Source organism: Alosa alosa, chromosome 5 (genome assembly GCF_017589495.1).
Source record: "Alosa alosa isolate M-15738 ecotype Scorff River chromosome 5, AALO_Geno_1.1, whole genome shotgun sequence".
Taxonomy (NCBI): Eukaryota; Metazoa; Chordata; class Actinopteri; order Clupeiformes; family Clupeidae; genus Alosa; species Alosa alosa.
In genome coordinates this window covers 2337834-2360794 of record NC_063193.1, presented here as the reverse complement: position 1 = coordinate 2360794, position 22961 = coordinate 2337834, and the positions used below count along the sequence as shown (strand labels likewise).

Genomic DNA, 22961 nt, shown 5'->3' with positions numbered 1-22961 from the left:
AAAAATCACATCTGAGGAAGCATAAAGTTAGCATGAGAAATGCATGTGAGGCGTTAGGGAGTGAGATGTCTCAATTGTCAATTTTCAGTTGTCAATTATTACAAAGGGCACAACAATTGTGGGATAATAAATGGCTTCACCTGACCACTACCCCTGAATAATAGAAAGGTTTTCAGCATTATCAGTCATTAATTTCTGAATGACAGTCAAAAAACTGGGCAATACTTTACAAACATATGGTTACATATGAGCACATTGAACTTATGAGCACACTGTAATCCTGGCCATTTGATGCTTGGGAGTTGCATTAACATTGATGTTTGTCTTTAAACTCAAAAATTGAGCACAAGGATCAAGGTTAGATTGGAAACAGGCATTGAAGACACAGAAAAATCAAGGGGAAACATATTGCACTCATAAGTTGACATACCCTGTACTACATGCTAAAGTTGAAAAAAGAGGAAACTGATCTTAATTAAAAAAATGAGGAAAAATCCAACCTTTAAGGACACCAATTTTCTTTGTGAATGAATAATGTATCGTAAATAAATAAAGTTTTTTCTTAAAATACATGGGCTCATAAGTAGGCCTATGCATATACCCATATGTTAAATTCCCATAGAGGCAGTCACATTTTTATTTTTAAAGGGCAGTTTTTTCATGGATCCAGGATGCATTCTGATACATTTCCCTTGGCCTTTGGAATTAAAATAGCCCCACATCACATACCCTTCACCATATCTCACGATTGGCATGGGGTACTTTCCATAAGATCATCTCTCAATGTAAATCAAAACAGCTATTAGGCTAACTGAAATAAACCATGCCAATCTCTAGGTGTGATGTTGTGGTGCTATTTTAATTTATTTTGACATTGCTTAAGCACAGTCGCGTGGTTCATTTGGTTTTGTCAAGGAAGGAAACTACGCGGCGTAAACGCTGTCCTCCAATGAGAAGTTGAAAAGAACAATCTCACACAAACTCAATGATTTCGAAAGTACAGAAACCATTATGCGTGAGGATCTTGTGCATAACCTACGTGACTCAGACGCAGCAAAGCCACAGCGCGATAGCCTGCATAGTGTGGCTCCATCAAGCTAAATTATCCTTTGGCAATGGGTGAGTTTGATTCAGACAAACGCAAATATTAGCTTACTTACCCAGTGATTGTTTACCATGATTTAACTTACTTCAGAACATTGGGTCGAATTCCATGTAGGCCTAGAAAAAAAATCTATATATCTCAACATCGTATCTAGGATCAATAGTGGGTAGGATAAGCCTACGCATAGCCTAACACTGTAACACCGAATGATGCAGTGTTCACTATCTAAACAGTAGTGTAACAGGCCTTCAGCCGACAAAGTAACGTCGGCTTCCATGTGTCAGTCAGCGACTTGCCGTTTTAGCTGTTTAGCCTACCTGCCATTTTCTAACCTTTAAATGTTTTAAGCCACCTTATGTAGGCTAGGCCTAGTACTTTCTATACCATAGGCTAGTCTACATTGCAAGCCACTGAAACCTATAATTTGGGTAGACTCCACATTTTTGCAATTTATTCCACAAAATAGTGTTCGTTTATAGAGAGATGAATTCCTCTTACTGTCTCAAAACAGGAAATAAGTTGAGCTCTAAGGCCTTTCAGTAGCCTACCGCAAACGAACAATATTACATTTTGTCATTGTGAAAATTGCCATTGGTAGGCCTACATATTTGGGGAAGTAATACATTTTGAGGGAACCAGGATGTCAAGTAACTAGTGATATTTTAAGCTGATGTGGTTGTCAAAGTGAGACATTGTGCTTGAAAACAAATGAGGTGATAGACATGTGTAAACAGGATACATAACTCAGCCCTTACTTTTCATTATTGCCATCACCATCGTTACAGTGACTTGAAAATTAGGACAAGTGTGAGATGTAGGTGTGCCCATATGAAGCTCATTTTTTTAAAATTTGATTCTTGCTCAGTGCTCCATGTTGAAAATCAGTTGCATGATTAGGCTAATTATTATTACTATGAATCTGCTCGCTTTCCATCACCATTCTCCTCCAGCTTGTAAGAGCCTAACACACTGCATCACATTGCATTGAATTCTTCTCGTGTTAACAGTGTAGTTCATAACACATAGCTGTGGTTATATTCTCTGTCAGGAAGTGGTGTTGTAAGCATGTGGTTTCATATTAGACTTGCCTTCTCCCCGAGACTTGTCTGTTTCTAATGTGTTCATTAATTCTCTTTATTCTGAAAAGAACTCCAGATCAGAGTCAATACAAAATCTGTTTTAAACTCTGTTGTTTTTTATGTTCCAGCTGACTGGTCTCTCGTAATTAACCTACTCTGATTATCCAGATATTAAACTTCATTTAGTTGTTCTACCTTGTAAAGAGATTATGAGCTTCCTGGTGCTTAATATCTAAAATTATTACTGAGCATTACTAACATCCCTTCTTGGTCTAAAAGAAGTTGTTCAAAGTACATGGTAAACTGACATAAATCAAACACATGGGGCCACGTGGCTGAATCAGTTTTGAACGGACGCTTTGCTTCATGAGAACATAAGACTTGGTGCATTTACCGATAGTTGCTTGTGAGATCTTGCAACCAATAGTGGTCCTACAACAAATGTAACTCTACTATCCCTTGTAGTTATGTTTGTAATAATAGTGAATAAATTTGCAAGTAATACGGTTTTGACCACGTAGAATGCACCAAATCATGGATTTTTTTTCAACGTGATTTTATCTAAATGTATTGTAACGATTTGATAGCGACACACACAGTTGTCCAATCAATAGGTTTATTAGCTGAGAACGAGAGCAGGGACACAGACACAGAACACAATGCACACAGGGCAGGTCAAGAAAACACACACACACTACACCAACAGGGGAGGTCGCAGCCCCCCACACAAAAAGGATCACACATGAGGGAAAACTAAAAGGGAAACATGTTACACTAAAGACACTAACTTTACACTTATAACTTAAGAGAATAACGACATAAACCCCCCAAATGTTCGCTCTCGTATCCCAGCATGCCTTTCGCGGGAGAACGCTAACACTGTCTTTTTGCGCCGACGCTACAGTATATTAAATGTTATTTAAATGTAATTTTATTTTTTTGTTATGATATGCCTACATAAGAACATATACAACTTTAACATAATGTACTGGTGTTGATATGATATGAAGTATTTGGCATATTTTATTTCAATGAGACTGATTTCATTATGATGTGTCTAACATGCTAGTTGCCATAAATTCAAGAAATAGAACCAATTGGATGTGATATTGTGATATTGAATGTTGCATGTGCCTCAATGCAGTGTCAGATCCTGGAGACCACTGCACAGAGAACTCAAACTCAGTGGAAGTCTCTCAAGAAGTTGGAGCTATGGAGCCTTCTCCAAACAAGGTAGAAAGGTTCCACGGCAATATAAAATAAACATATTGCTTAATAATGTTGTCTGTTTAGGTCAAGGTTGTCACTGCCTCTAAGAACTATTGTTTGAAACAGCTAAACACACTTTGATCAGCATTAGGGATGTGTCATATTGTATGATCAACATTAGAGATGTGCCATTTTGTGTCGGCAATGATATACCGTTAAAATTCCTACCCATGAAAAGAATTTCTCATGATTGATTGATGACCTGTTTACATAAAGTATGTGCCAGAATGTGGGCATTAAAAAAAACAAGCCATGCAAAAGGCAGAGTTCAATGTGTAGGCGTTAACATTTAATTGTTGCAGCGGATCCTTAAAAGAAATGTCCTGCCCCTATAGAAGACAAACTTTACTGTTTTATTGGTCATATAATGCCTGAAGTGTTCCTAGGGTACATTAAGTAAGGGATAACGGCCGCTTAGGTGTCCCGATAAATGGAATTAATGGATGAGGTGAAGGTGAAGAACTCCACAACATGAAACTGAGTGGAGTTTTCCAACACCATTAATTCTGTATCCGGACACTACAAAGGCCGTTATTTCACTTATCCCCCACCTGCCACTCATGTATGTAGGCTATAGTCATGCATTTATAGCACTCAAAGGAAACATGCAGTTCAGTTTAAAAATAAGCCGACTTTAATTTATTGTATTACTTTCTTTGGCTGCTGACAGTGATAACAGTAAGTAGACTACAGTATGTGTTCCGGTAAAGTGAAATCAGTGAGCCTTCCTGTATCCTCGTCATCCTCGAGTTCAAATCTGAGTTGAGATTTTGACTACAATATTCTTACCATTGTTCACTTATAAGTCTATCTATTGTGCAGAGCATATTATCCCCCACTCCATTAAAAAAAATGTTAAAATCAAAGGCTATATTCTCAACTGACTGACCAAAAGTGCACACCTTGTATTATTATCTGCAGGTGTGTGACTACACTTTGACTTGCATGGACGTGGCTGCAATTGACTTTTAAAGCAACACCAAAGAACTTTCCCTCTGTCGCACACACGCTATTTGTTTATCCAGCACGGCTTTGCCAATAACAATGTCCACACACAAGGTAGAATATTTTGCATGACTTATAAAAGTATGATGTATTGCGACATCAGATGCCAGTCAAATTTTCATTCCATTCCGGAACTACAGATCCGCTACCCGATCTGCCAAACTTACATAGTGCGGTTATAGCCGATAGAGGGCCACTAAAACGATTTTGGAAACATTATTTTAAGGTACAAAAAACTCTTTGGTGTTGCTTTAAATTATGTATTTTCTGCATTTACTGCATTTTAAAATATGGATGTATGGTGGTTAGAAGTGTAAATATCAACCAGAAACCTAGCAGAATGAGTACTGATGACTGTTGAGTGAGCACTTCTGAAACCAGATTGGTTTGGATCAAGAAGATTATTCTGTGAGAGAAATTCAGAGATACAGTATGTTTGAAGACTGCCCGTTTGATGGCTTTGAATAGAAAGGATAGAAGTGAGACAGGACGATAGTTCTCAACTTGAACAGGTTTAAGAGAAGGTTTCTTAAGGAATGGTGTTAACCGAGCCACTTTGAATGCTGTTGTGAATGTGCCAGAGGTTAGCGAAGCATCACATGTCGGCGCTAATGGACTGAAGTAAGTTTGTAGGTATAGGGTCCAACGAGCATGTAGTAGGACGGCTACATGTCAGGAGTCTAGATACTCCACTCTCGGAGAGAGGTGCAAATGCAGAAAATGAAGTGGCAGCTACCGTTAAAGGTTGTGGAAGTGCAATATCTGATTTGGTCATGCCCTGTGGAGACAAAGAGAGACATGTAGATTTGGCTGCTGATTGGCACCACTGGTAAAAAATGAAGCAGAGGTATCAGCAGTAAGGCTGGTAGAAGGAAGAGGAGGCTGAAGGTTGAGGAGTGTGAACACTGTTCATTTTGGCATTGTAAAAAGCCGTCTTTGTAGCAGTGATGCTGGCTGAAAAGGAGGAAAGGAGTGTCTGGTCATTTTTGAGGTCATCGGTAAGTTTACATTTGTGCCATTTTCTCTGAGCAGCTCTGAGGTAGGTGTGCAGCAATCGGAGGGTATCATTTAGCCATGTGTGAGATTGCTTGGATTTAGCTGGCTTCGTAGTTAGAGGGCACAGTTCATCCAGACATGGGATCAGTTTTGTTTAGAGCGAGTCTGTGGCATCATTAACCCCCACAGAGGAGAATGTGCTGAGTGGAGGTAGACCAGAGGCAACAACAGAGGAGAAGCAGGTTGAAGACAGGTTGCGGATGTTGTGGCGGAACGTGACCATCGGTAAAGGAGCCAGTGGTTGCTCTGACAGGCTGACATTAAACCGGTTGAAGAAGTGATCTGGAGAGGTGTCACCATGAGGGTGTCTGTGGTGTGCAGTTCTGAGTGAGGATCAAGTGAAGCTCTTTGCCAGATTTGTGAGTAGGAGGGCTGCAGACCAATTCAAGGTCAAAGGAGTGTATCAGGGACATAAAGTCAGCTGAAATTAAATGTGTACACCACAAAAAAGGTGTCTAAAACACACCTAAATATTTGAAATGTGTTTTATCTATGTTGAAGCAATAGTAAACACCTTAATATTATTAAATCAATTGGTTGGAAATATTTGTCTCATTTTAGTAACAATAAGAGAATGTAAATTATGGGGACGTGGAATGCCACCGCAAGACTGGAATCACCCAAGTCTGTTATTTAAAGGTGTGCCAGTCCACGTGTTATTATATGTCATTAACTCCTTTACATTAGCATTACCTTAACATTTGCTGGGTACTTAGTAAGTACTTAGTTAGTACAAAGTAATCAGTATGACGGTTAGATGTTGGTTAGTTGAACAATGCATCCTATCATGTTAGTAAAAAGCTAACCTCCGTAGTTGTACAGGAAATGCTCCCCAGGTAATGTTTCACAATTCTCGTGAGATGTATCTGGGGCAACAAAACCTGAAGTTGCAAGGCTTGTTTTCCGATGCAAGTTGCTAATCAGCTATACTCTATGGTTTTGGTAGGTGCCTGTATTACAAGTTTGTTTACCATCAAATTGGCTTCGAAGCTGTTATATTAAGGTAAAAAACTTGCATAGTGCTGCTTTAACTCTAAAATAGGTACAGCCAAACCAATCACATTGATCAGGGATTTCTAACATTACTTCCTACTTCGCCTAAACTTTACAAACTGACAATAAGCCACATCGGCAGTGAAGAAACATTGTATGTGTGCCTACTTTTCCCATATATAAATTTACACATTCTTCTGAATTGTTTATGTTTGCAGGCGTTGCTACTACTGTTTATCACAGCCACTATTGATTTCGAAACTATAGCGTCATCCCCTCTCGTTACTGATTGGCCCATCCTGCCTGGTGTCTGAGGGTAATGTTAGTGCATTATCGTATGTCAGACAGTATCTCACTGAAAGTAAATGCTAGGTGGGTGTGGCCAGGCACAAAGAGCATTGAATATGATTTCATTGAATTGAATAAGTCGCCTGTATGGCGGCAGCCATGTTTTGGCCTCCATCTTTAGAATACATTAGCCAAGGAGGGACATACCTGAAATTCTAGCCCTGCCTTTCGCATTTGTCGGTCAGTTACCGAACGACAGAGTTGTGCTCGCGGCTGCCGAGAAACCCCTAACGTTGAATCACCTGATCTCTTCGTACGGAGATAGAAGATCACGTTAGCATTACCTTGAACTACATATCTTGTACAGTATTGTAGAATAATGTTAGCACTGATAAGTTGCTTGCTGAATATAAGCCAAAACAAAAAATCCATAACAACATTATTCGTCTTGCATGAAGTATATGAGCTATAGTTTTACAGACTAAATTACTAAATGCAATTTACGAATATTTTTCTAAATAACCTTATTACGAGAAGGAATTCTCAATAAAGTATGTGTATGACATCTTGTAATGTCAGCCAGGACATTTATGGTGCGGCTTCTGTAGCTAGTAAATCGACCCACCGGCAAGCATTACAGCAAAAGAACCGCCTAAGGGGAACGTCAGCTGTCTACCACAAATCTGTTAGACACTAAATCATTTCCTGTTTTTCATTATAACCTTAATGAAAATAGTCTCTTGTAGGGCCTAGTTTTGTGAATGTCATTGTTGTTGAGGCACAAACCGACAAATCATCATGATGAGTTTCAACCCAATTCCCTGCATGATGTGATATTATGGATACAGTGTGTTAACAACAATGGAGGGCAATGTCAAGTGTTGTTTTATTTGTACAATATATATATATTAGGACTGTCAAAATAACTGATTGATTAATTTCAATTAATTAATTTGAGAAAAAATAACTGATTAAAAAAATTAGCGCAGATCGATTCCGTATGACCTTTGACCCCGAGCCGTTCTAGTCAGTAAAAATTAGACTGTAAAATGAAGGAGAGAGAAGAAAACATGCTGCCTGGATCATTGATTGGAACATTTACTTTTAAAAAACGACCTGATGGTGTTGATAAAAAATAAAGTGTTGAAAATAAAGTCCTCTGCAATGTCGGCAGCAAGGAATGTGCATATCACCGGAGTTCATCAACTCTATAGTCGCACATCAATGCAAAGAAATAAGTGTTGACATTGAGGGGAGTGTTCATTTATTTTCATTATGTCCCCTAGGTTATATCTGTGGCCTGAAATGCCTTGTATGTGAAAAAAAAAAAAATTCTTCCCAAAGCACTTTTGAATTTATTTCCTCAGCATATTAGGTCATATCATAGATTATTATGGCAATTATTTGAACAGTGAAAATAATAATAAAAGTGTTTTTGAACTTTAATGTCACTAATTAAACTGATTATTCAATGATTCATTTGAATTTAAATATTTAAAATACTTTCACAGCAAAAATTATATATGCGATTAATTTAGATTAATTAATCACAGAGTATGTAATTAATTAGATTAATTTTTTTAATCGATTGACAGCCCTAATATATATATATATATATATATATATATATATATATATATATATATATATATATATATATATATATATATATATAATATTTTGTATGTACTATTACTAATATCCATAGAACCTAGAAAGTGAATTGTTTTAGCTGGGAGTAATTGTGTATGCCATCTACCCAATTCTCATCAAGCATTTCAAAACATAAAGGGGTTTCTCTAGAACAACCATTTTCATAAGCACAGATGTTCGAAACTGACAGTCCAACACATTTCTGGTAATGACAGAAAAGTTTGTGCAATGTCACTGAAATGCTTTGAATTTCCAAGACATGCTGAGGGTTGAAAGCCTGGTGGTTTTGTGGTGAGGACTTGCATTGTGATAGCATCTGCCCTAGCACACCACTAACAATCATAATGAGAATCTTATTGACACATTGACATCAACAGTTCCTACACACTTTGAATGTGATGGAAATTTAGAATGGCCTTTTAACTGACACTCTTGTCTGCAAACAGCATAAGTAATATTGGGCCTGTGGTTCAAAACTAGAGGTGGGAGTTTTGTATTTGGACTGCTACTTCCTGTTTGAAACCTGCAAGGTACATTTTGCACTTTTCCTCTACCCTGTTGTGGTCTAGAAATTACTCAAATAAATATCACCTATCAACTGTAATGAGAAATTATTTTATCACAATAACAGGATTTGAAATTCCAGAAAACAATGTAATATAATAAAACAATATAATAAAAGTGTCTTTTCTACAGTTTTTGCTCAATATATTGCCTATGCCAGTAAGTTGTAGGGAGACGCAGAGTAGGTGAAGATTGTTTTAACTGTATTTCATATTCACACATTAGTCAACAATGAATTGAATACAGACTTGGGGGATTGGCTCTTCCTGTGACCAAGTAAGTACAGATAAATTCTGGTGTTTAGCTGTCTAACTTTCTTGAGAAAAACAGTCAACTTTGTGACTCAGTCAGGGCTATCCCAAGCAAAGGCATCTTCATGTTTACTCACTTCCACTGCACTATTTCTCAGAAATGAGTGACCACACACAGGAACACAGTTCAGTGTGAAACTGAATTTGTGTGTGTGGGTGTCTGTGTTTGTGCGCACATAACTTGATTCACTTTGCATTAAAATTAATCAGTTCAACAGCAGAATGAAATTATTAAAATATTATTAAAATATCATGATGAGTATTGCTTGCATGCTGCACTGTTGATGAGTTTGACTTTGACTTCACAGGGACATATTGACTTCACAGGGACATAGCCAGGGAGTGTGGTGGAGGGTAGTTGACCTTCTCCACCACCTAAAAGTACACATTTCTGCCTCAGCTCTTCTATTCACAAAAGCCATAAAATAGGCAATTAAAGAATGCCTCAACATACACAGTTTGTGTCACTTCCTACCTTATCATTACACACACACTTTGACAAAGGCTACAACTTAAACATATAGTCAGTCCTAGCATTTATATAGCTGAGATGCTGCTCACTTTGGGGTTTAAAATATCCAATTGCTCTCTATACTGTAGACTTCTTCTTTATTGTTACTTAAACAGGTTAACTAGATACAATTCCTCAGGACACCATGGACAAATGAGGCTTCAACTAGTTAAAGGAGGCAGGTAGCTACAGCACTACACTCTAGGGGCATGCACATGGGGCCTCATGAACATGCCCCCAGAGTGTAGCACCGTAGCTGCCTGGAAGCTCTAACTGGACAATCTAACAACTTGAGCTAGGAAAAAACTATTTGTTTTTGTACCGACAGTACTTTTCAATCTTTAGAAATGGAGATCTATGTGAAAAATCGCCGGATTTCTCCTTAAAATAGTGAGCATTCTGGCTTTAACTACCTAACTAGTAAACACTTTATGGAAGGCTCTAGAAGTCCATTGTCCCACTGGAACTACACCCAGCAATTCAGCAACTTTTTGGCATATTTAACTAGTGGCTTACATGTTACCTAGTCAAGGCGAGATTGTGTGTGGCTTACATGTTAACTAGTCAAGGTTACATGTTAACTAGTCAAGGCGAGATTGCTCATTAGTTAACTGTCTACTAGTTAACTAACGAGTTTCAGAAAGAGTCACTTGTTAACTAGTGTGGGCCAAAATGTGGGAGTGGAAGTGGGAGAGATGGAGGTTTGGGAAATGACCGCTAGTCAGAACCTGGGTCCCCATGGGTACTTGGACCCAAACATAGTTTGATGGAAATGGGTTAAAGCACTGACGCCTGATATCAAGATATCATAAGAAATGCTCACTCGGTTTGCCATAGTAGGTGGCCAGATACCTTGGCTTCATTAATGGATGAGCTGTTTATTTTCTTTCATATTAGGTGCAAAAAGCATAGGCTATGTACATAACATGATACATGATAGGCTTACATCTTTCTGGTGCTTGCCTAACTTTAAAACTCTCTAGTACTCTAATTCTAAAACATACAAGCTTGGGTATGGTTCCATAAAACTGTCTGATAACGGTTGTGCACACACACTACAAAAAGGTCCACATATAGGATAAAAGATCCGCCCTATTCACCAAGCTGACTGTTCCTCTTCACCCAATTGTTGTGAGTTTACAGAAAAGGTATGCTATAATGGACAAATGCAGTTCATCCTTCAATCATTATCCACATATCTTTCATAAGCGTTTGGTTGAGATAGTTTTGCTAATTTTTACACAAATTATACATTGAACTGATTACAGTTTTGTGATCTTTTCAGTCTTAGCTAACCTATTCATTTCCCAACCTCAACCCAGACCTCCTCAGAAATGCTATGCTAACATTATGCATCTTTTCAGTATTTGTGTCTGATGCCTGCTTAAAGCCCATAAAGTAGAAATGTAAATGTCAGTGTTCTGAAGTTGAATACATAAGATTAAAAAATAAATTTCTCTCAGTCTTCACAAACATAATAAAAATTAAATTGCCGGGTTATGAAAGTAGAATCTTTCTGTATATAATAATCCTGCTGACAGACACACAGACAAACACTAAACTATGATACAAACAATATTAGCTGTACTTCTGTAACCATGTCACTTTTTTAAGGACACCGGAGGGCCTGAGACACTTGACCTTAGCCATACAACAGAGATGACCTCGAGCCCTGATCTGTTAGAGGCAGAGGAGAGGGCCTTTGTTGATAATCTTTATCGTTTCATGAAGGATCGAGGTACACCAATTGAAAGAATACCACATCTTGGATTTAAACAAAGTGAGTAACGTGCCATCTCAAAAAAGTATTTTTGTGATGAAGCTTATGGTTTCAATTCCTTTTGATCTTAGTGGTTCTCACTTTTTGCTTTCTGTCTACAGTTAATCTGTGGAAAATCTACAAAGCAGTCGAGGCCCTTGGGGGATATGACTCTGTAAGTATCAGTTTTATACTTAGTAGGACAGTGACTACTTAATTGCACATAACATTTGTACAAGGCATTTTGTCAATAATGTATGAGGTATCTATTTGCTAGTTCTATCTACAACTTACAATATTCTACAATAAACCGTTTTCTTTGCTTCTGGAAAAAGTACAGAGGTCAAGTATATTTACAGACACAGACTCTTTGCGTCGCTAGCACTTCCTTACGTGGAAAAAATGGCTTTGGTTTGTGAAGTGCACACCCAGCAACAAGGTGACCGTTTTTGACCACAATGAGAGCAGGATGTCCATTTCTTAATGTATGTGTATAACATGGTAGGCTTCAAAGGCTCTAAACTATTGGCTTCAAAGGCTCTAAACTCTTTCAAACCCTTTGTTCATCTAAGCAAAGTTTCTCCTCTGAGGCTATGATGTAACTGGAAAAAGTAATAGAATACTTGCTCTTGCTCTTTTTTTACAAATAAAAATGGCCTAGTGTTATGAGTTTAGAATATAACAATACATTACAGTGCATTTGATTAGCCAATGAGTTGTGGAGATGGGTAGGTGGGAGTCTCCTTTCTCCTATGAAATTTTAGAAGAAATATTTGTAGTTAAATTGATAGTAGGGTAGTTTCATGATCAGGGTGCTTCACATTAGTGCTGTAGTCTAGTTAGCTGTAGTGGATATCCTGTGATGTAGTAGTTAGCTGTAGTGGGTTTACTGTGATCAACCCCAAATATTAATATCTGTCCTTGTCTATTTTAAGTGGGTATAGTGAGCTGGTGATGCTTTTTAAGTGGGTATATTGCGTAGTCCTGCATATCACGTAGACTACACCACTGCTTCAAATTTTCCGCATACTTCTGTGTACCTCAAAATATGTGATTATGTTGGATAACTGGATAACTGTTGCTATTAATAATATAATTAAACTTAAAAGCACCTCATTTTCAGTCATCTTTTACATTTTATTTTAAAACTACACCACTTCAACCCATTACAATATTTTACTGTGGGTAGAAAACTGGACCACACTAGGATGTGCCTGGCTGCATTAGCTGCTGGCTGTAGCAACTCGAGCTAGATACAACCGGTTGTTTTCAAGGTTTTTTTCTTACCGACAGTACTCGGTGACCTTGAGAAACGGAGATCTATGTGAAAAATCGCCAGATTTCTCCTTTAACCAGTCTTATTAAATGATGTTGAACCTAAGGATCAGTAAGAAACACTACAACTATTGTATGCAAATATTTAACCTTATACTGATGGCAGTCTTTCAGATGTCCACTTCAACACACATTTAAGTGGTAGTATACATATCTATTGAAATATATTTTATCAATCCACAAATGTAGATAAAAAAAAACATAAATATGATATTTCAAGAAAGTTTCATTTTTAGGCCTCATATAACTCTTTGCCTGACATTGCTCTAAAGCTCTTACTCTGATTGCGAAACTACCCAATAAATTAAATAATGAGGGTCACATATGGGCCTCCATCTGAAAATGTCCCAACAATAATGACATATTACTAATACTTTAAATAGAGTGTGCACAGAGACCTGCTGATTTTATAGCATTGTTATTGAATGGTAAGATCCACTATGGTAATTAATAGGTCATCTCTGATTCAGCTGAACATTTTCAGGTAGTTTTATGTCAATTTATGCATGCTCATTTGAGAGAACAACAGATACTCATTTCAGTTGGATTCACTTTCAAGGAGATGCTACTTAAGTTATCTGGCTTTGACTACAATGTTTGTATTTGTATTGGATAATGGGTAAATTGATCTATTCTTCCTCTATTGTTTTCATTTGAGTAGGATCGTTTAGTGCTTGACCACACAAGAAGACAAACTTTGGTCCATATTTCAAACATTCAACATTGGTAGCTGCACTACTGGTACTAGTGTAAAATCATATTTGGTTCATATGCAAATCAGCTATTGGCATACAAACAAGTATTTGTGGCAGATATATTTATTTTAAAAAACACCCATAACAAACTCTTAAACTGGTTTCGCTCATCAGATGATACTTTGCACTTTATTGAGGCCATCAGTCCTAATCGGTGTTTGGGTTTTAAGCCCCCAACGTCGTCTTCCAGGCAACGCTGCATGTTAGGCAAGGGTTAAGGTTAGGGTTAGGTGCCTTGAAGTCGACGGTCGCAGCGCTGCCTTGAAGTCAACGGCTTAAAACAGCATTGAGTGTCCTAATCCTGGTTTATTTGAGCTGCACACATGTGTGTGTTTATTTTTCTGCATGTTTTGTCAATACATTTCAGCCAACTCATCATCTTATATATTTGCTCTTTAAACTAACACCTGAAAGTTTCATATTGCTGCATTTGTAACTCATTGCTTTGCAATGTAGCACCACCTCTACGAAGAAGGCATTTATTTATCTGTTAGATATAATTATTAAAGCAACACAATGTAGTTGTTTTGCCATACAACAATAGCATCAAACTAATTTTTATGATTCACATATTCATAATTGGCGAAATTGTGTCACCGTCAATAACAATGCACACCTTGAATGGCTGTTTTACGATATAGCTTTGTTTTTCCATCCAGGAGTTCCTGATGAATTTGGTACCCCCTAAATGAGTACCTAGTGCACTGAAAACGGGAATTTCTACATTGTGTTACTTTAAATGTAGAACAGAATGCCTCCTGACATCCATAGTGTACTTTGTGATATTGTTATATCCCACCATATCTCTATGTACAATAGACATAAAAACAGACTCAATAAATGTCCTCTCAAGCATGGAAAAACAAGACCTAATGTCATAGTGCCAAACCTTCCCATGTACTATAGAGACTATGTCTGTGAATGTTTATGAGGCAGACAGAGTAAGAGGTGCAAGATGTGCCTTTGTAACCACTTCTGTGGATTGTCCAAACAGGTGACAGCACGGCGGTTGTGGAAGAATGTATATGATGAACTAGGAGGAAGTCCAGGGAGTACGAGTGCAGCTACTTGTACCCGTAAACACTATGAGAGGTAAGCTAAAATAATTAAGAGTGTGTCCATGAGAGGACCAGGCAGGGCTAATACACGTCATCTCACCAATTTTGATGAAATAGTTCACCTAAAAACTCCAAAAGCTGTAACACTGGGGGAGTTAAAACCCACCCCTTGTTTTAGGCCAAACAACCTCAATAAAAGTCCCAAGTTGCATAAAATGTTGACGACCCTCCTGCTGATTGCTCCATGCAATCAAAGGTCCATTTTGATGGTATCTAAAGTATTCTGCTGCTCTCTGAGTGGGTCACATTGCTTCTAATGCTGCTGTGTGGGTCGGAACACTAAGTGTTAGCATTCCATTTGAATATCTGTTTCCTTTACAAATAGATAGAATAGATACAAATACAGAAATTCAGAGCTCTCTCTACAGACTGATGTCCCGTGCATTCCCTCTACATCTCACACACACACACACACACACACACACACACACAGGTATACCAAATTCATGTTAAATTAATCTAAATTTGCATTATGTAGGCCTGTACAGTTATGCATCCATCTCCACATCCATTCTTCTTGGTAGAATATCTAACAAACTCTTGCCTCAACATTAGAAAAACCATATATCAAAATAAACAGTAGACCTTAGGCTACCGAATACGGGGATATAAATTCCACTGTACAATAAGCTGTTCCCGATTAATCCGGTATTGAAATTACAGCACATTTCTACATGGTCTTTGGGCTGCAATGTAGGCTACCGAAAATAATGAACTTGCTCTCTTTATCAAAGAATCAAAAGTTGGCATGTACAGTGATGACACTTTTTGGCCGTCAAAATTAACATGGTTCAGCTGGACTTGCAACGTCACTGTGGCTATCTTGAGGTCAGAAATGTTTCTCTTTTGGACGTGTTATTCACCTCTGTCGTAAATTCTAGGGGTGTGATCTCCAAAATGAGCATATATAGGGGTGTGATTATAAATTATGCTTGTTTTCAGCCGCCACATTTACCAACACACTTTCATTCTTATGCTAAAATTGGAGTGATAATAGCGTTTCACACGTGAGCCCTGCAGTAAGATTCCTGCACTCAGATCGGCACTGGTTTCTATGCTTGGTTGATAAATGAGGGCCAATGGGTGCATTCACAGCTGCTTGGTCCCTAGTAAAAAGTTGATGAAAATAACTTACAAAGCTTTATGGTCATGAGATTGGTTTAGAGGGTGACAATTGTTGACGACAATACCCTTACAACTGATAAAACAGGTATTATTTTACTTAGGTATGAGCTACACCAGGCGCGTAACTGAAGCGTTCCGTTCGCGTAGCGTCTGCTGCAACAACTAGCTGCCACTATAATCAATGGAAGTAGCTACACCAGACGTGATAGTGGCGAGTACGTTCCAAAACAAATACTCCATTAATTTAAAATGGATTTTACGCGTTGTGAACGGAACGCTTCAGTTACGCGCCTGGTGTAGCTCATACCTTAGTGATTTATTTATTACATTGGTGGGAAGTTAATGTAATACCTTTTTTGACCTTTACACAAATGTAATTACTTCCTGCAAACCAAAATTGGTTTATTACTTTTTTGTTTGACCAATACACCTATTAGAACTGACAGACCAGTAATCAGGAAGTTAAAATGCATTGTAAATGTGTTGTTGTAAATGTTTAATTTGTGTGAAATCACAATGCAAAAAAACATTGTTTCAAACATTGTTAATGTGATGTGTTTTTATTCAATTAATGTAAACATAGTTAACTGGCATCAAGGACTAATGACTGTAATTCCTCCATAATCTTGCTGCAATCAGTATTTCAAATTTGATCAAATTGTCATCTAATTTTTACTTTGCACTGCTACTGGTGGTGTTTATTGGACTATCCATAGGCTTGTTCTACCTTTTGAAAGACAGCTGAGAGGAGAGGAGTATAAGCCCCTTCCTCCATCTAAACCTCGAAAACTGTATAAGAAGAGTCCGGACCTTAAGAGTGTCAAACCTGAGGCCAAGAGGAGGAGGAAACTGACTGAGACGGAAGAAAAGACACATTCTAAGGTGCCTAACAGATACTCTCCTTGAACTAGATGTACCGCAGAGCGGTACAAAATATGACCGCCGCCCAGTCCAGCACATTTTTTCCACAAAAATAAATCACGCTGAAAGGACTATATGATTCTAACTGTCTCACTAAATTGCATTATCCACACTCAATTCTCACTGATATCTGCTAGACAACAAGTACCAAAACATGATTAGTTCATAGATTTCACATGTAAAATTCATTTTATACAACCCCACCTCCATCTTGCCTGTTCATAATTCTGAGAAATTCTTGAATTGTGTGCATGTACATGTTTATGTTATGTGTGTATGTGTGTGTGTGTGTGTGTGTGTGTGTGTGTGTGTGTGCTTGTGTGTGTGCCTGCGTATGTGCCTGTGCATGCAAGCGTACATATGTCTACTGTGTGAGTAAGTGTCATACGTATGATTACTGTGAATGTATGTGTGTGTGTGTGTGTATCTGTTTGTGCACATGTGTGCACATGAAATGGGTTAACATGACCCCTGGAGGCAAACATACGGAAAAAAATGGTCATCCTAGTCCCTACAGTTCTCAAGATATTCACAGAGAACTGTGTCTGCCCTACCCTCCTTTCGGGGTGTCCAGTCCAGCAGGGGGGGCTACAGATCAAAACGAAAAATGATGGTTCCATGCTATCCATGTGGGGTTACATGCCCACCAAGTTTCGTGTACCCCGGTCTTTCAGTGTCCCGGGAATCATTGACGGAAATTTGGGCATGCGAAAAAAAAAAAAAAAAAAAAAAAAAAAAAACCTATAAACCTATATGACCTATATAGCTGCCGGGCAGTCATAACTAACTTGTTGCAGACAAATCAGACATCACATGTCTGTCCAGACCAAAGTCAAAGTTAACTTTATTGTCAATTTTGCTATATGTACAAGTATTTGCAAATATGGATAATACTATATGTGTTAATACTTGCATATTTCAGCCTTTATATCAAAGAAAAACAATTTGCTTCTCATTATTTTTTTCATGTTTTTGCATTAATGTCACCAAGAAGCATGGCAGTAGAAATATCATATTGGTATAGAAAATAATATATAAGAATACCATATTTGTATAGAAATGTCATATTTGTATAGAAAACAAAAACGTTACAACAACGTTACAAACAAAAAAGTTTGCTTTGGTGCACTGATGACAGTCAGGATCATCTCGAGCCAGCTAGTATTGTTCAGTTCATGTCTATAACATGATTTACTTGCTACCTGGATAATTTCAGCGAATATTATTACGGTAAAATTAATGATAAGATCATTAAGCTTTACTGTGTTCGGTGGGTTGTTAACTAACGTAACGACATTGCCTGTTACAATTGCCTAATTACAGCTACAGCAGTTGAACAATCACTATAGAATTTTTGTGCCAGAAAATCCCTTTCAATGCAGTAAATCTCTTAATGTTTTTCCTTAACTAAGGAAACAATTTAAGGTATTCTGTGCAACACCCTTAAGTAAACCCCTTACACTGTACCTTACAAATTAAGCCCTAAGGGTCATACTTAAGAGAAAAAACTTAAGGTTGCCCTGCCGGGCCCTGCAAATGAGCTGTTGTTGGCCATGCCCCACTCCGGAACTGATTCCATGTTTACGTCAACGGGCAGCATGGTCCTAAGAGAAGCCAGGGAATATGAGTCGTGTTGATGACATGGTGTTGGAGGATTCTCCACCAGAAAGCCTCCGACTGCCAGTGATAAAATGCAATTTGTTATGCAGGAATAATAAAGAATGTGTGACAAACGTCAATGTCGGGTTCTGTTTGAATGTCCGTAGTAAAGTAGACTAGTCAAGTTATTGGAGTTTAGCCAAAATAACTTTCTACCCATGCACTGATTACGCTCCGTTTCTACCCTCTCTGGTCCTGCACTGTGTGACAGGGGGAGTGACCAGCACTTATAGCGGCAAAACCAATGTGTGCATCTTTTACCGATTTTTAAATGATATATTTTACTGATATTTAATATCTTTTGCATTTCTTTATCCAAACAACGTCAAACTTGGCACTGTACTCAAGTTTGAAATCAATCGGATGAACAGTTTGACAGATATGCAAAATAACACACAGACGAACAGACACAGACATTCCTGTATAGATTGATGAATAGATTGATGTTCATCTTGTATTATTATGAAAAAAAAATTCAGAACTGCATACTTGACTGTTGGATAAACTTACTGAGACGTGCAAGTAGATCAAAAAATTCCTGAAACTACATGTGCTGAACCCTGTGCTGATCTCCAAAATCTCTAAGCCTAATCTGAATTAAGTGGCATTTTTTGATTCCACATTTATTGCCACTTCTGGCCTTTGTTTTTTTAAATTGTGTTCATGTTAAATTAAAACAGATGTTAACCTATAGCTTTATTTTTTCCCTCAGGAAACAGCTCATCGTAGCCATCTCTGTAAGCCAGGAACATGCCCTCACAATAGTCACTGGGCAGTTTATCAGGACCAACCCCACCTAGATTGCCCAGAATCCCAAAACAAGTTTGGGGACCATCAGACAACTGCTCTTGTGGTCCATGAGTCTCACCAGGACATCTCTGCCCCTGTGCCATTAGGTTCCACTGGGGTAATGTCTCCTTTGGAGAAAAAGAAGCTTCTGGCCCAAGCAAGCCTGTGTTTCCTGCAGAGTCCAAAAGCAGAAGACAGCTCAAGAAGGCCAACAGTTATCCAGTGCTCTCCGACCCCTGGTTGTTCACTGCTAGGCAGAACCCATAACTCTTCAGATGGTTCCCCACTACCTCTCTCCTCACCCTCTGTCACATGCTCTCGCAGCCCTTCACCTAACTCTGTTTCATCTGAGGAATGCTTAACAACGACTGAACCCATCGGCTTATCTACAGACACAAAGAAAAGCACACTGTCAACTGCTGTTGCCCTCTCTACTCCTCCTTATTCAGCACCCAGCTTTCCTGCATTATGCAAACCTCGAAGCTGTTACCCCACACATCTGGGCAACCTTCACTTGCACCATTACCAAGATATTCTTCAGGCAAGCCCAAAACAATTGAACACCACCACTGCAAGTAAAAGCTACAGAGCCTCGTACACCTGGAGCCCTGAAAGCCACGGGGGGAGTTCTCAGCCCCCTATTCTAAAACACCCCATACTAACCCAGTCCTGGGTGTCCTCAGCTTCTAGTTTCACAAAAGTGATGCCGAAATCCAAGGATGTTTTCTCTCCAGTGGCCCTCCACCCTTTTCACAAAGTCTTGCCTCTAACTCATGAGCCAACCAATAAAATATATATGAGAAATGGTCAGGAATTCAGTCAGTCCCCCAAGAAACTACGAGGGCTACCTCCTTTGCATTTCATAGACAAAAAAGATAAAGCTATGCATGTCTTGCCAAAACCGCTGCCCAGTGTGCAGTATATAAAACATTCTGCAGTAGTTCCTCAAGTACCTTACCAGGGGTCTGAGAACCATCTGAAGTGTCTACAAGGTCAAAATCCAGTTCATTGTCCAACCCATCTGCCAATGCCTCAACTGAACCCACACCAACCACATCTAATGCCAGGTGTCACCAGCTTTTCTGCCCCATATGACTTTTCTCTTCAATCATACTCCTACACCCTACCATTCTGGCCATCCCCTACTGGTCTGTATCCATATCCATCCAATACAAGACTCTGATAATAAATTGTCCTACAAAAGGCATATCAGAGCGGATGTTGGAAGTGACTGCCATACATGTTTCTGTGATTGTTCGGAAGGTTTTCTAAAATTTCACACAGACTTTTGTTAGTTTAGGTTTGATCCTTAATCCATCCTGACAATCAGAGACTAACTGTGTATTATTATATTGTATGATGTAGGTTATGTTGGTCTTTTCACTTGCATTGTTCAGAATATTGTACATGTCTACACGGAATGAGCAGATCCGATACTCACGATCGGTATCGGTCTGATATTGGCCAACATTACTGCATCATATACCGGAAAATAAAAAAGGTTTTCATAAAAAATGATCTAATCCCCTCAGATAAAACCTAAGTGATCATAACTATACTTAGGACACGCCATAAAGAGAGATGCAAGGAGCAGCATATTTCATGTGAACAGTAGAATGTGAGAGACCTGTAGGCAGCACAATCACAGACAACGGCAACAATCCTAATTTACCAATTTTGGGAATGCTGAATTGAACCAATTTCATCCATAGTACCATAGTACCATGGGGCATCCTAAAGTAAGGAACGTTTATTTAGGATTTTGGTGACGTAAGACATTTCTGTAATTCACCTTTCCTATCTAAAGTTAGGAGAACATTGACTTAGGAGCAGCTGTTATGTAATGATTTTCTAAACATAGCTAACATGGTTACCAAACAGATAAGAGTTTGCGAGTTAGGAAATTTCTGTAATACGGCTCCGCAGGAAGTGTTTTGGTTTTTGCATTTTAGACAGTAAATAATCAGATAATGCACTGGGTGCACTTTATAAGAATATATTATGACAATTATGTACTGACATACTGTGCTGAGAATGGCCAGTCCCTCTCTAAAATATATCTCCATACCACAGGCCATTGTCACATATCATCTACCCACTTTGTAGAGGTGAATAGCCTTCGGTAGCGAAGTATAATCTTGCCATCTGACCTCCTGATGGCATTTTTTTTTCTAATCCTCCCAAGTTAGCCTCTCCATCCTCTTCTGCTGCATTATCCTAATAAAACTAACTAGTCAAAACTAGCCGACCGGAACACAAGGCGGAAGAAACTACATTTCTAAAATGAGAGAGGTGGAATAATGTGAACTGTAAAATTGACTGATCCTTCCCAGATAGCAAAAATACACTGGAACGGAACTGGGCTACACCTACCACAATATCCGGCACGGATCTGCATAATACACCTGACCCGGCGTCCAAATGCACACCGGTCCAAAATGGGTCTGGATTCGTTTGACGGATCTGGTGCCAATAGGGGCTAAGACTGGTCCAGGTCCGCTTATTGTGTGTGGCACGGACCCGTTTATCAGTTCACAGCTGGCTTTATTGACATGTGAAATGTGATTGCTAATTATCCAGACAAACCTGTTTGCAATTAAGATACAGTACACATTTGCTAACAGGTTCGTTTAGGTTCACCCAGTCTACAAGTTGGTTACATTTTCCCAACAGCTAAACTAATAAACAGCATAAGCTAGGCTACTAAACACAATAAGGAAAAAAAGCTTTACACATAAGTGTCATAATCTTTTATTTATATCAATGACCTGGCTGTAGAAGTGCAATCCCAGACAAAGTTTAAGTAATGTTAATGCCTCAGTCATCTCCATGGTCAATCTGAAACAACACAAAATAAACATAAGCCATTTATTCATTTTTGAAAATAACTCACAATTACACCTTTGTATTTATCATCAGTGATCATGTTAGTGTTAATCACTGTTTTTCCAAAATAGTTATTGTGATGGCTTTTTTCCCCACTTTAAGCTAACAAGCTAGTATAATAACATAGTTAACCTTACAGTAAAGTTATCAATTGCTCGGTTGCTTGTTGTTGTCTTTGAATAAACCAACAAAGAGATAAAAAGATACAAACCTTGAAAAGTTGAGCTGCATCCCAGCCCAACCGCAGGCTAATCATGTCAAAAGATTGATAGTGAGCAAATCAAAGATCCTGGAATAACGTTACTGCTTCGACTGCATGCGTGGCAAGAATATGGGGTTGTCTCATAGCACTGTTAGATCTGACAAGAAACAATCGACTACTTTTACCACTGCTAGGTAATAAAAAAAATGTAACAAGCATTTGATCAATACTGAGCCATTTATAGCTTCATTTCCATCCTTAGTGTAGAAATGAAGAGGCCATGGGCACATAGTGCACCCCCATGGTTTCTAAATTTGTGCCAATTTGGCTCCTACAGCAGCCAGTTGACAAAAGTAGGGAAAGGACAAGTGTTACTAAACACCTTAATGAAGTCACTGTTCAATTTAGCAGAATCAGCACCTTAATAAATGTCATTGTTACCACCTGGGCCTGCTGTAAAAAAAATGGTCCTTCGTATAAGTATACTCTTTTGATCCCGTGAGGGAAATTTGGTCTCTGCGTTTATCCCAGCCCTACATAAACTAATTATGCAATCAACATTAAATCCACCAAAAAAT

The 22961-nt window shown here is 38.5% G+C and overlaps 1 protein-coding gene across 3 annotated transcripts; it reads left to right on the top strand.

The window, feature by feature from the left end:
• Positions 1–1029: 1029 nt before the first annotated feature.
• On the top strand, positions 1030–22044 carry arid5a (AT rich interactive domain 5A (MRF1-like)). Of its 3 annotated transcripts, none has more exons than XM_048242474.1 (7): positions 1030–1119; positions 3329–3417; positions 11449–11614; positions 11716–11768; positions 14678–14775; positions 16643–16808; positions 19219–22044. In XM_048242474.1, the coding sequence occupies exons 1-7, from the start codon at positions 1116–1118 to the stop codon at positions 20476–20478; spliced, it is 1836 nt and encodes a 611-aa protein (XP_048098431.1). In that variant the 5' UTR covers positions 1030–1115; the 3' UTR covers positions 20479–22044. The 3 variants fall into 3 exon arrangements, with proteins under 3 accessions (XP_048098431.1, XP_048098430.1, XP_048098432.1); XM_048242473.1 differs by having other exon boundaries at positions 11686–11768; XM_048242475.1 differs by lacking the exon at positions 3329–3417 and having other exon boundaries at positions 11686–11768.
• Positions 22045–22961: the final 917 nt, after the last annotated feature.